At 51.4% G+C, this 13,364-nt stretch overlaps 3 protein-coding genes across 4 annotated transcripts; 2 read left to right on the top strand and 1 right to left on the bottom strand.

The window, feature by feature from the left end:
• Nucleotides 1-22: 22 nt before the first annotated feature.
• cunh1orf50 (chromosome unknown C1orf50 homolog) lies at nucleotides 23-2,333 on the top strand. The gene is made up of 5 exons (XM_028968391.1): nucleotides 23-710; nucleotides 1,538-1,653; nucleotides 1,719-1,805; nucleotides 1,893-2,024; nucleotides 2,093-2,333. Exons 1-5 carry the CDS (start codon nucleotides 662-664, stop codon nucleotides 2,276-2,278), a joined length of 570 nt encoding a protein of 189 aa, XP_028824224.1. The 5' UTR covers nucleotides 23-661; the 3' UTR covers nucleotides 2,279-2,333.
• Nucleotides 2,334-2,345: 12 nt separating this feature from the next.
• On the bottom strand, nucleotides 2,346-5,656 carry ap5b1 (adaptor related protein complex 5 subunit beta 1). Its single transcript, XM_028968387.1, has 2 exons — nucleotides 5,085-5,656; nucleotides 2,346-4,999 (listed from the first exon to the last, which is right to left on the bottom strand). The coding sequence occupies exons 1-2, from the start codon at nucleotides 5,226-5,228 to the stop codon at nucleotides 2,453-2,455; spliced, it is 2,691 nt and encodes an 896-aa protein (XP_028824220.1). The 5' UTR covers nucleotides 5,229-5,656; the 3' UTR covers nucleotides 2,346-2,452.
• cdc42 (cell division cycle 42) lies at nucleotides 5,576-12,172 on the top strand. 2 transcript variants are annotated; one of them, XM_028968389.1, is made up of 6 exons: nucleotides 5,576-5,677; nucleotides 9,207-9,349; nucleotides 9,424-9,496; nucleotides 10,230-10,339; nucleotides 10,426-10,623; nucleotides 11,719-12,172. In XM_028968389.1, exons 2-6 carry the CDS (start codon nucleotides 9,245-9,247, stop codon nucleotides 11,806-11,808), a joined length of 576 nt encoding a protein of 191 aa, XP_028824222.1. In that variant the 5' UTR covers nucleotides 5,576-5,677; nucleotides 9,207-9,244; the 3' UTR covers nucleotides 11,809-12,172. The 2 variants fall into 2 exon arrangements, with proteins under 2 accessions (XP_028824222.1, XP_028824223.1); XM_028968390.1 differs by lacking the exon at nucleotides 11,719-12,172 and adding an exon at nucleotides 11,030-11,543.
• Nucleotides 12,173-13,364: the final 1,192 nt, after the last annotated feature.

Here is a 13,364-nt window from a genome sequence, read left to right as displayed (position 1 = left end):
AGGCAAATATTCTCAGTCCCCGTAACTAAACTAGTTAACATTTCGTAAAACATTTATAACTTGTGAAGCGACTGTAAAGTGACTGTGTTTCGGGGGTTGAAGTAACGCGTGGCCCAGACTGTACGTGATGTTTCGTGAGGATTATTTTAACCAACTGCTCCGCGTTTGTGTTAAGATTTTTTTTTGAGCGTCACATCGTTCTCCCCTGAAAAAACGTACATGTAAATTTTCTAAACAGTCTAAACAAAATATTATACAATACAATAAATCCGAGAATTATGAATAGATTTTTTTCTCTAAGCCGTTTAAGGTTAGTACCATTTTCTTTGTGACCATTTTCATGCTTTGTCCTGTATACACGGTGACTATATAAAAACACTATTACTACAACTACTAATTATGATCGTTTCTGTTTAAGGACCCGCAAGGCGCTTGGTTGAAGTGCCTGACAGATTCGTGGAAAGTCTGCAACCACTAACGCCCCAAAATTCTTCCGATATTTTTACAGATGAATAATTTGCGAGTGTCCAGACGATACGTGTAGATGTGGTAAATAATTCGGAGCGATTGTGGACAGGCAGTTGGGACGTCGCACCGAGAAGGACCCCAGACCCGGAAGTTCCAGTTCTTCTCCGTAAACATTGATCACCATCCAGAGAACATGGATAAAGCTGTATGTCTGTCAGATGGACACGATAAAATAGTCACAGGTGAGGAGTTGCTTTCGACACTGGAAGAGTAGCGATTGCTTCGTAATTATGATCATTTACAAAGTTAATTTGAAGTTGCTGCCTTTTTGAAACCTTTTAAAAGCCAGACAAAGCTGCAGATAAATAATATAATTTAATTCTACGTTATTAATTGTTCAAACAGTCCCGCATTCTTTACGTTCGGTTACGTGTGGATTTCATAACACCGCGCTTTGGTTGCATAAGAGTGTTTGGGCAGAACAGAGACCAGCAGAGACGATTGGACAGAATAGAGACGATAGGACAACAGGACAGAATTTAGACCAGCAGGGAGCGGAGACAATAGGACAGACTAGAGACCGGCAGGGAGCGGAGACGATAGGACAGAATAGAACACAACGTCTGTTATTGTCACTGAGAATAAAAGCAGCTTTGTGTGTAGAAAGTGAGAGGAGAATAAATAAGAGTACGGTTCTATGTACAGAGTTTATAAGTATTCCACACGTGCAGTGAGAGTGTACAAAAACATTAAATGTACTTCAATGCTAAGTAACCAGTTTTTATGGCTTTTGTTGGTGTGTAATTATTTCTATTTAGTTATGACCCCAGAACATGAAGCTAAATGATTCCGACCCCTCCTGTGAATCCGTGACACGCCCAGGTATAGCGCAGCGTCCATCTCCTCTAGCACTTGGACGCAGGGGATGTCAGTACATGTGTTGTATGGTAGAATGATTCCAAACACGAGACACACACATCGGAACCCCCAACCACACAGTGCTACACGCCCTACGTCTTCACCGCAACATGAAACAAGTGCGTATTAGACAGTAGTTTGTCATTTGCAGTACGATTGGTGGAAACTACCAACAATCCAAGTGGACTGCAGCTGGTTAGTTCCTACCAGACGAACAGGGTCGGAGATCCCATGGACTTGGTGGCGCTGGCACAGCAAATCCAGAAGGTATGATTGATGTTCTGTACATTAAGGATTGGCATGTTCTTCACTCCATGCCATTTGTGCTCCAGGGGGAGGAGTTTGTCAAAGCGAACGCCTGCAACAGACTGACCGTTATTGCAGACCAAATACGGTACCTTCAAGAGCAAGCAAGGAAGGTAACGAAGGGCTGCGTTCACGTTTAAAAGTATTTTACTTCAACCGATGTCCTCCGGGCCGCGGTGTGAATATTTTCACCATTGCAGGTCCTGGAGGACGCTAAAAAAGACGCCGATCTCCATCACGCCGCCTGCAACGTGGTGAAGAAACCAGGGAACATGTACTACCTGTACATGCGCGAGTCAGGCCAGCGCTACTTCTCCATCCTGTCTCCGCAGGTAGGGACATCACAGCGCATTACCGGTCCTGGGCGCTACTCCACGGTCTCCGTGTCCCACCTTTCCAGGACTGGGGGCCCGGTTGCCCGCACAAGTTCCTGGGGGCGTACAAGCTGCAGCACGACATGTCCTGGACGCCCCTCGACGAGGTGGAGAAGAGGGACACGGAGGTCGGCCTCATGGAGAAGCTGCTCAATCAGCAAGCGGCTCTGCCTTCAAGCACAGAGCCCAATTTCCAAGGTCTCCTACAGTGAGGAGAACTGCTCTCTCCACGTGAATATCTGCACAATAAATAAAGTTAAAACGACACAAACTGTCCTCAACTTTTTATTTTTGAACTTCACTCAAGCACAAAAGTCTTGACTTTTTAAAAAGTATAATTATTAATATCAAAACCGGGTTAAAAGTGCGACTTTAAAAGCTTCCTGCTACAGCTGGGTGGCGCTCTTCAGGTACGAGTTGACGTGGGGTAGCAGCTCCCAGTTGTCCGTTGCTATTTGGACATGCGCGGCATCTTCCGTCACGCCGACCTTGAGCAGGACGTGGAACCTGGGCGGGAGGAAGAAGAAAACCTGGTACGCCACGGGGCTCGGCTCTTCTGAGGTCAGGTATCTTCTGAAGTTCTCCTGCACGGTGCTGCCGTCCCCGGCTCGGTAGCAGAAGAGGCTGGTGGTGGAGCCGCCGGACGGGTCCGAGCAGACAGACTCCCAGAGGTGCTGGAAAAGCTCCTCCTTGGTGGTGTCTGAGGAGCACGGTGAGACGGGGAGGAAGAGTTCTGGGAAGGACACGTTGACGTCGGGCAGCCGGCTGCGCCACGAACGTCCGTCCTCTGTGGTGAAGAGCGCGTGGACTCGGAGCCGCGTCGGGTACGGCCGCCTGGGCCTCAGGGTGATGGTCACCTCGGGGGGCTTCCTGTCTCTGAACAGGCATGGGACGTGGATGTCGCTCACGTCCTCATAGTTGCAGTCGTCCAGCTCCAGGGAGATGCAGATGGAGAAGAGACGGTCGAACGCAGAGTCCGGCGGTCCGGCGTGGGTCAGCTGATACCTGAGAGCAACTTCCGAGGAGAACTGGACAGAGGTCTTCTCAGATGATGGGGTACTGACCTTGGTCAGCTGCAGGACGGGGTGTGTGGGGCTGTGGACCACGAGGCAGCTGCTCAGGCCGTCGTTCTCCGCCATGATGGAGGACAGGGAGCGCACCTTGGCCTGACCGCTGTCTGCTGCCTGCTCCAGGACCCCAGAAAGCTTCTCTTCTGATAGGTTGGTCAGCAACGTATAGTACAGCCTCGCGTGGTCCTGGACGTCTGTGTCTTCATAGCGGCTGGACAGGTGCTGCAGCAGATCAGCCAGTTGAATGGAGACCTGGTTCAGACACGGGTGCTGCAGCAAATTCCGACAGACCACCAAGACGGCACTGCCCACCTGCCAGCTGCCCTGCTCGCACAGGTTGGAGTGGATGAAGACATTGAGAAGAAAGCAGAGCGTGCTCCTCTGGGATATCTGCCTCTCCTTCGCAACCCGTCCCAACACCCTCAGATGCCAGCTGAGGTTCTCCAGGTTCAAAGTTGACACCGGCATCTCCACAATGGATCGCTGCAGGGTTCTCAGCAGCTGCACAGGCCACGCCGAGTCCTCCAAACATCTCTGGATTTGGTCGGCCAAGTTCATTAAATGTGGAGCCAGGTAGCAGTGGCGTGAGTAGAGCTCGGAGAGCTGCTGGACCAGGTCCTCGGCGAAGCGCTCCACGTGGTGGAAGTAGGTGAGGAAGATGAAGACCGCCCTGAAGGCGGTCACCACCATCTCCCTGCGCTGGTGCCTGCTGATGATCCTGAGGAGAGCCGTGACGTGCTGGAACAGGTAGGCCAAGCCCCTGCTCTCCTCCCCTTCGTCCGCCTCCAGGTGGACCAGGCACAGGAGGCCGAGGCGGCCGAGCATGGTGCCGCTGTCGTTGAAGATGCTGGGCAGGAGCGACACCACCAGGCGCGGCATCACCAGCACCGGCAGGCCCTCCTCCTCCTGGCTGGACAGGGGCCGGTTCTCCGGGAAGTGCCGGACGCACTGCACGTAGAAGAGCTTGTCGGAGGCGGCCAGCAGAGGGTGCTGGGCCATGACCACCAGGCGCTTCAGGAAGAAGAGCTCGTCCTCGCCGCTGAACAGGCTGTCGGTGAACGCGCCCTTCATCAGCAGCGTGGCGTGCAGCAGCTGCACCTCGGCCGTGCCGAACAGGCGCAGCAGCTGCGACTTTAATATCGCGGGCGACAGGGCCGGCGCCATACAGATGATCTCCATTAGCTCCTTCAGGAGGGAAGCCTGGGAGACGGGCGTGAGCAGGTAGGACTCCTCCAACAGCAGCGACACGGTGGACCTCAGCTCCTTACACTCCACACCGGAGCCCAGCTGGGGCATCGGTCCCATTGGTCCGGAGGTTAAAAGAGATGACGTGGCGCTCGTGGGCCTCCAGCCGAAGCCTTCGCTTCCTGACAGGACGACCTTCAGGTCGCCGTCAGCAGCCTGCTCCTTCTGGGTCAGGAGGAATACTGCGTTCTTCAGAGCCAGCGTATACAGGACGCAGTAGGCCTGATGCAGGAGCGTGGTCTCCTGCTGCTTCAGCTGATGAAGCGTCTCTAGCCTCTGAGACAGCAGTCCTGGGTGGCTCAGCTCCATCTCCCGCAGGCACTCGCAGGCCGTGGCCTGGACCGCGTGCTGAGACCAACTCCCACCGTGGTCATTACGGTCCTGGATGTCCCGGAACAACTGGTCCAAGAAGTCCTCTGCCACTTTCGCCTGGCCTTCAACGGCGGCAGAACATATGAGCAGCGTGGAGATGGCCAGCATGAGGTGGCTCCTGAGACTGATGGCCCGCCGTGGTGTCTGGGCCAAGACGGACATGAGCTCCAGCGCCGCTTCCTCAGCCGCAGAGCTGCTGCCGCACAGGAGGCCTGGCTGCTCCAGCAGCGGCCGCAACAACAGCACCTGAAGAACATGCAGCACGCAAACGTCAACGTGAATCCAAACTGCACGGAGGGCAGGAGTGAAGGAGCGTGGAGAAGAGCGTCACCTTCGTGCTGTCGCTCGCTCGGTCGTCCCTCAGCTCTCGCAGCAGGTCGGGCAGGAAGCAGTCGGAGGAGGCGCTGGACAGGAACTCGGAGGGACTGAGGAGGAACGCGGAGACCTTCTGAGCCCAGGAGTCCGGCGCGGCCATCGTTAGAAACGCATGAGCGCCGGATGGAGGCGGCGGCGCGGGTCGTGGGCCGGGCTGAGGTCGGGTAGAACACGCCTGGACCGCCGCGCTTCCGCTCCGGTGCGTTTACCCACAAGGTCATGTGATCGAGACGTTCGTTACGCTTCAAAATAAAAGTCCGCATCCACAATGGGGTCTTTTATTCTGACAGAAACTAAAACTGCTGCATTACAGTAAAGAGAAAAGGTAGATTTTATCCCAGAAATGCTTTAATCCTGTTTAATCGTCTGTAGTTTTCCTTTGGTGTGACATTCGAACGTCTAATAAACTAATAAACCTGCGTGTCATTGGCTGCGCCGCAGTAAGCAGCGCTGGTGACGTCGAGCCCCTGCTCGGCCGACCGAGAGACCCCGCGCCGAGTTGCCAACGCCCGGAGAGGAGCGGAGCGGATCGTACGGAGAGACGCGGCGGTGAGCGCCTTTTACTCCTTTATTCCGGGTTCACGGGGGTTCGGCCACCGGACACTGACGGAGGGCCCGTGTCCGTGTGCAGGAGCTCGTCTGCGGCGTCGTGGACGCCACGCCGGTTATTTTCTGTGCCGCTAGCCGCTCCTGTTAGCATGAATGCTAACCACCGAGAAGCGGGTCATCGCGGGAACTGAATCCGCCCCTTATCCCGGTTCCGTTATATTAGCCGGAGGCACGGCCGTGTGATGTAGGCCCCGGGCCGGCTCCGCCGCCTCTGTAGTCCGGAGATTAGTTTTATGGGTGCCGCGATGAGCTCACTGAAACGAGCTTTGGTTGTAGATCCGTATTCCCGGTTTAATGCGGTACGCAGTCGTGCAGTTCGGAGGAATGTGAGACCGTCGCGGGTCCTCGCCTGCAGACGAGACGCAGGAAACAAATCGGCATCATCACAATTTCACAAGACACCATCACCTCCCATCACAGCATGACACCATCACAATCACGTCCCATCACAGCATGGCACCATCACGTCCCATCACAATCACGTCCCATCACAGCATTGCACAATCAGGTCCCATCACCGCATGACACCATCACGTCCCATCACAATCACATCCCATCACAGCATGGCACCATCACGTCCCATCACCGCATGACACAATCACCATCACATTCCATCACAGTATTATATTCACTGTAATGGCTCATCAACAACATGACAGTCACCTCACAATCATATCTCATAACATCACAACATGGTCAGTCACATCACAACAAATTCACAATCATGTCTCATGACCAACCCATCACAACACCATTCAATCACCATCACGTCTGACAAGTTTGACCACCGCATCCTGTTACAACAGACTAATTGAATCATAAAACCATTGCTTTCACATTAACCACCAAATCTCATCACAGTTGTGTCCTACTATAGAGATTGGTTCTGGTCTGGTTGCTGTACAGTTTTGTCTATGTGTGACTGTATTGATTCGTATTGTGATGAAACGTTTGTTCTGCTCCATTTTGAAAAGGCCTGAGTGGCTTTACTGCTTGCATGGGTGTTTTAAGCCTGAGGTCAGAGGTCAGGTATTGACTGGCCACTACCACTCCGCCAATTTCTGGCTTGTGGTGGAGCAGCAGCTCAGGAAACAGCACTTCCTGTCTGGGCGGAACTGGCAGGAAGGAAGACCGTGCAGGAAGAGGATAAACATGGTGGCCTGAATCTAAAGTTTTATTGTGCCGTGAAATATGAACGCATGTTAATGGACTGAAGGTTGGTGGAAATGGGATCTGGTGTGGATGGAGGTACTCTGAGCTGGCTTGAATGGCTTTTAATTGTAGCCATGATTGTAACTTTAATGATGTTGGGGGCTTAATGATTTCTTGTATAGTTCTCTGCAGTGGTGTTCTGGTCTGAGGTCATGAACTGAGAACCCATCAGGGAAATAATAGGGTGGTAGTAGCCTAGTGGGGTAACACACTCACCTATGAACCAGAAGACCCAGGTTCAAACCCCACTCACTACCATCGTGTCCCTGAACAAGACACTTAACCCTGAGTGTCTCCAGGGGGGACTGTCCCTGTAACTACTGACTGTAAGACGCTCTGGTTAAGGGCGTCTGGTAAATACTGTAAATGTAAATCCATATTAATATTAATAAATGCAGTAATGGTGAAGTGAACCCCAACCTCTACACAAACAGATGCACTCGTACGTACTACCTGCGCAGGTCCGACAGTGTGATGGGACTTCTCTGTCCTCACCACAGTGAGTGGCAGGGACAGGGACAGGGTTGGCGTAACTGCCGGTGCCGTCTCCACAGCGTTGGACCTCAGATAAACACATGACGTGATGGTTTAGCCTCAGCGCTGCATTGACCTACAGCCGGAGTGGGGGAGGGGCGTGTAGGGGGCGGGCGCGTCCTCCCCTGGATTCTTGCTGCGCGGCATGGAGCCGGAGTCACTTCCTGTCCCTTTCCTGTGCTTGAGACGGCTTTTCGCTTTGACCATTTTTGGTGCATCAGACTCCGGTCCACTCATTGGTTTGTTGTGTTTGTGGAGCTTTTTGCGTTTGAGGTCAGTCACGGTTTAAGAGCTTATATCTGATATATTCGGGTTGTGGTTTAAACGAAGTCTCGGCACGGTTTCTACCATGATTAGAGTGGCGGGAGTTGGGATTAACCTGCATTTATTCTTCTCCCTCGCTTTACCAGCTCAGAATAAAAACCTGCTGCTGGACATCAAATATATTACAATCTTATTACAGTAAATGTAATATATATCACAACATTATTATTGATTTTTTTTACATTACTTCACATTATTGTTTTGGGTGGTAGTAGCCTAGCGGTTAACACACTCGCCTGTGAACCAGAAGACCCAGGTTCAACCCCACTTACTACCATCGTGTCCCTGAGCAGGACACTTAAACCTGAGTGTCTCCAGGGGGGGACTGTCCCTGTCACTACTGACTGTAAGTCGCTCTGGATCAGGGCGTCTGGTAAATGCTGTCAATGTAAATTATTGATTTTTTTTATGTTTTTTTTTTTTTTATATTACTTCACATTATGTGTTTAAATACGTGAGTGAGATGAGCGTTATGGCCTCGTTCACACCGTTCGTGTCCACACAGCCGAGTTTGGTCACGTGCAACAGACGGCACCACCCGAGCGCTGGCGAAATGTCAACCAAGCACCTTAAAAACGTGTACGGCGTGTAGAGGGCGTTCAAAAACAGCGCCGCGCGAATGGCAGTAAAGCGGCAACCGAACGCAGCTACAGAGCGCAGTGAATACGTGTACGAGCGTCCTCCTCTACGAGGCCTCACTACCGAATTGCTATCGTACAGTCGATTATGTAGAATCATCATGTCTGCGCCATGATGCATCGATCATGAGATTAATAACACCCGTAATCACAACACACACGTTTCCTATAAATCACTATAGAAATGCTGATTTATGCCCTTGATTACATAAAATGACACAAGCCCTCTAAAATGGAACGTGTCGTGATCCCGACATTTCCGGGTCCTTCAGTTCCCTTCGTCCCAGGCTGGACTTCTGTGTTCTGAAGACCTGCGATTTATTAGTGTTATTAGTGTACGTTTCCTGGTTTAATGGAACCAAGTCTTCCGCCTCAGTCTTCCGTTAATCTCTTCCAGAGAAAAAGGCGAACGCGCGGGCAGAGAACCTCGAAAGCGAATTCCGTCGTTGTCCGTCCAACAACACTGCCACCATTTCTGCTCCTTGGTCGTAATATAGAAATTTACACCTCAAGCCGAGACGCGTGGAGTAAATTCCATGTGACACCTGAACCCGCCCATCTGTGGGTGGAGCCTAGCGGGTAACACACTCAACTATGAACCAGAAGACCCAGGTTCGAACCCCACTTACTACCATGGTGTCCCTGAGCAGGACAGTTAACCCTGAGTGTCTCCAGGGGTGGACTGTCCCTGTCACTACGCTCTGGATAAGGGCCGTAAATGTAAATGTCTGTTGTACGAGTTTTATTTGCTGCCTCCTCAGATCTTGAATGACTGTAGTGCCCCTGAAGGACAGCAGCTATGCAGACGATCAAGTGTGTCGTGGTTGGCGACGGAGCCGTGGGTAAAACCTGCCTCCTCATCTCCTACACCACTAACAAGTTCCCCTCGGAATACGTTCCCACGGTGAGTTGGCGCCTGCCAGGGCCGGAGCTGCGGCGCCAGCGCGTCGTCACGGTGCTCTTCTCTCTTCTCCGCAGGTGTTTGATAACTATGCAGTGACGGTGATGATCGGCGGGGAGCCCTACACCCTCGGGCTGTTTGACACTGCAGGTACGTCTGAAGGTGACCTGGATGGTGGTTCTGGTGAACGTTGGTGGAGTTTTGCCAATATTGACTTTTAAATGATTAACGAGCAAAATTTTTTCGCTTTGCTCATCAAACAAAAACCTAGAAATGTCCACTTAATACTTAATTCCGCTGCTCTTCCGGTTTAAGGCAGTCGCTGCGCTTTTGACTGCATGTGATGTTTCAAAATAAAAGTGGGAATTATTTAATTTACATTTAATATCGTTTAAACTACATGTGCAAATCCACGAACATCAGGGGTGGTGGCCTAGCGGTTAACACACTCGCCTATGAACCAGAAGACCCGGGTTCAAACCCCACTTACTACCATCGTGTCCCTGAGCAGGACACTTAACCCTGAGTGTGTCCAGGGGGGGACTGTCCCTGTAACTACTGACTGTAAGTCGCTCTGGATAAGGACATCTGGTAAATACTGTAAATGTAAATGTAATGTAGTGGTTGTGGGTTCGAATCCCGATCCACCAAGGTGCCACCAAGGTCCCCTTGATGAAGGTCCCGTCCCCACACTGCCCCTCGGCCGCCTCTCATGGCCCCTTAGGGTGACGGGTTGGCCGAACGCTACGTTTTTTTACGGTCAGGTGAGGTGTTTCGACTAGCGAGAAGGATACAGACATGGTGAGAAGGTGCCTCTGGCAGTCATGTTTTGGTTGTCCAGTGTGTGGGTCAACTTTGACCATGATGTTCATTCTGTCCATAGGTCAGGAGGACTACGATCGATTACGCCCGCTGAGCTACCCGCAGACAGACGTCTTCTTAGTCTGCTTCTCCGTCGTTTCGCCCTCCTCATTCGAAAACGTTAAAGAAAAGGTGGGTGTGGTCTTCTTCAGGCGGTTCTTGATCAAGTTGGTGAAACAAAGCTGAATAATCGTAATTCTGTTCTTTAATCATGTCAGTGGGTCCCTGAAATCACACACCACTGTCCAAAGACCCCCTTCCTGCTAGTGGGGACACAGATCGACCTGAGGGACGACCCTTCCACCATCGAGAAGCTCGCCAAGAACAAGCAGAAGCCCATCACCCCAGAGACGGCCGAGAAGCTCGCTCGTGACCTCAAGGCCGTCAAGTACGTTGAGTGCTCCGCCCTGACGCAGGTGAGTCCCCACGTCAGCGCTGCAGTCTTCTTACACACACACACACACACTCACACACACACTCACACTCCTTCTGAGACATCAGTGTCTCCGTCTCAGCCTGACTCGCCGCTGTTTGTAGGCACGATCTTTTCTATAAGTGTTAATTTGATGAGGAACGCGGATGAGTTGGCGAAGCGTGAGAGGCCGCCGCCCTCACGGCCCTGTTATCTGTGATGGATCCTCCTGTAAAGTAATGAAGCTGCTGCTGCTCCGCAAGCCCGCTGGCCATGTTCTCGCTTGTCCCTGTGTCCCGTCCTGCTGGGGTTTCTGTAGGGCGGTGGTGGGGCTCTCTGGTGGTGGAAGATGGTTGCTGGTGTTACTGGGGCCCTCTAACCGCTGCTCTGTTCTCTCCCCGTCTCTCTAGCGAGGGCTGAAGAACGTATTCGACGAAGCCATCCTGGCTGCACTCGAACCTCCAGAAACGCAGCGAAAGCGGAAGTGCTGTTTATTCTGAGCGCTCGTCGTCGTCCCCCCTGTCCCCCCTGTCCTCCGCTTCCTCTTCCTCTGCGTCTCACACACACACACCGAGCGAGCGAGCGAGCGACACTGCGCTGCCTTCTCTCGGTTCAGTTCAGCCTCCGGATGATGATGATGATGATGATGAGACGTCTTCGTCTGTCCTGTCCTTTCCTCTTCCTGTTGTGTTTGTGTGTGACGAGGACGGCAGACACGTAGGGGCTGTGGCCGTTTTTATTTTTTTTATTTGCCCGCTCCTTCGCCAGTTTTTGGTTTCCTACCACAGACGTGAAGCAGGCTTCTGGTGGAATCTTCTCCTGGGCTCAGTTGCTCCTCCGTAACCTCCGCAGAGCGACAGCGGCACGCTGAAATATAATCTTGTGAACTCATTTGTGACATTAATAAAGGATAATACAAACGAGTTTCCGGTCTCTCTCTCTCTCTCTCTCTCTGTTGAGGTGTGTGTGTTTCCTCGCACGTCCACCTCGCTTCTCACCCCACCCCCGTCATTGTCCATCATGCATCTGTGTGTTTTTAATTTGCTTTTTATTTCCACCCTTATTGAGTGTCCCATCTTTTCTTTCCCTGCTTTTACAGAAAGGACTAAAGAATGTGTTTGACGAGGCCATTTTGGCAGCCCTGGAGCCTCCTGAGCCCAAGAAGAAGCGTAAATGCGTCGTGCTATGAGCACCACGCACACACACACTCCTGACGCCCCCCGCCCACGCCACAGCCCTTCTTCTTATTCATATGAATATTAATGTAGTGGGCCTTTTTACTGAAATGTCGCCGCCTATCCTTCTGTCCTGCGGGGGGCGCTCCAGACGAAAGAGCCACGCCCCCGCAGCATGCAGCATCACCTCAAGTGCTTGCGAACATTCTCTCTGTTTTGATCTCTCTGTTTCCCCCCCCCCTTGCCATCCCGCCCGTGTGGCCGAGGTCTGCTCTGCTGCCCCAGAGCTTCTAACAGTGTTAGCAGGAGGAGAGGAGGAACGTCATCTGGGCTTTAGGTTAATACTAATTAATAATAAATATTGTAGTTTCCACTTTTTACCAGCGTTATCCATTTTTATTTTGTACTGTATCTCTTTTTATGTTGGAAAGTTCATGAAACGTTCTTGCCAGTTTAGTGGCCGGGTCCCAGCAGAACTCCAATTCACCAGTGCTGGTATTTCCCTGCTGAGTTGGAGTCCGCTGATCCCGGCCCACGTCCTGTATGTTTACTTTTTATTTTGTGTGTGTGTGTGTGTGTGTGTGTGTGTGTGAGTGTGTAAATGCTCTGTATGATGTCTGTCCCTTGTATATGCATTCCTTTCAAAAATATTAAACACATACATGAATTGCTTTTTTTTTTTTTTTTTTGGTCACACATTCTGTTCAGCTCTTTATAGAAATCTTACGAGCGGTTTTAGAGCTCAATTATCAGAAATGGACTCCTGTTGCGGGGCGGAGAACAAGGAGCCTGTTGATCGTTTCTCAGTGATATGGACTTATTAAAGACTTTGGAATAAAGGGTCGGTGGGACCTTTTAACTTCACTGCGGGCAAGACTGCAGTATCTACAGTTAACATTTACATTTAAGGCATTTGGCAGATGCCCTGATCCAGAGCAACCTCACAACGCGCTTCCATGTTACTGTCAAAGAAGTGATCGTAAAACTGAGCTGAGTGGAATTCGTTTGAATCGTAATATATTTCATTTGAATCATAAATGCACACATTTGGATCGTGTTCATGATGTAGAAGCGGTGGGGGGTCTGCGGGGTCTGCAGTCCTCAGGAGGGAGGTGAACCAGGGTTTTAAATATCAGACTGCTGGATGCTGCAGAGATTAATGTTTGATCATGGAATGAAATCGGAATGCTTTAAATCTTACATGTGAGGAACTTTTACAACCAGAGCTTACACAGTAACAGACAGGCCATGTTCAGCAATTAATGGATGAGGAGATGACACGCATACAGTAAAAATGTCCTCTGTATTTAACCATCACCCTTGGTGAGCAGTGGGCACCATGACAAATGTCCAGGGAGCATCGTGTGGGGACGGGACCTTCATCAAGGGGACCTTGGTGGCACCCTGGCGGATCGGGATTCAAACCGGCAACCTTCTGATTGCAGGGCCACTTCCTTAACCGCCAGGCCACCACTGCCCAAATGAGGCCAAACCCAAACATGGAGTTATTCTGCTATATTATCTCCTCCTCACTTCAGCCACATCTGCAGGATCATTTCCAGTCCTGCAG

Source organism: Denticeps clupeoides, unplaced genomic scaffold, assembly GCF_900700375.1.
Source record: "Denticeps clupeoides unplaced genomic scaffold, fDenClu1.1, whole genome shotgun sequence".
Taxonomy (NCBI): Eukaryota; Metazoa; Chordata; class Actinopteri; order Clupeiformes; family Denticipitidae; genus Denticeps; species Denticeps clupeoides.
Note: the sequence above shows the minus strand (reverse complement) of the source record. Positions and strands in the feature narration are given on the sequence as shown.

Bases quoted from the DNA above. Each gene is read 5' to 3' on its own strand.
- cdc42 (XM_028968389.1), top strand. From the start codon at position 9,245: ATGCAGACGATCAAGTGTGTCGTGGTTGGCGACGGAGCCGTGGGTAAA. The intron at 10,340-10,425 runs GTGGGTGTGGTC...TAATCATGTCAG, and splicing joins TCGAAAACGTTAAAGAAAAG to TGGGTCCCTGAAATCACACA. The intron at 10,624-11,718 runs GTGAGTCCCCAC...CTGCTTTTACAG, and splicing joins AGTGCTCCGCCCTGACGCAG to AAAGGACTAAAGAATGTGTT.
- cunh1orf50 (XM_028968391.1), top strand. From the start codon at position 662: ATGGATAAAGCTGTATGTCTGTCAGATGGACACGATAAAATAGTCACA. The intron at 711-1,537 runs GTGAGGAGTTGC...TGTCATTTGCAG, and splicing joins ACACGATAAAATAGTCACAG to TACGATTGGTGGAAACTACC. The intron at 1,806-1,892 runs GTAACGAAGGGC...TCACCATTGCAG, and splicing joins TTCAAGAGCAAGCAAGGAAG to GTCCTGGAGGACGCTAAAAA.
- ap5b1 (XM_028968387.1), bottom strand. From the start codon at position 5,228: ATGGCCGCGCCGGACTCCTGGGCTCAGAAGGTCTCCGCGTTCCTCCTC. The intron at 5,000-5,084 runs GTGACGCTCTTC...CATGTTCTTCAG, and splicing joins GAGCGAGCGACAGCACGAAG to GTGCTGTTGTTGCGGCCGCT.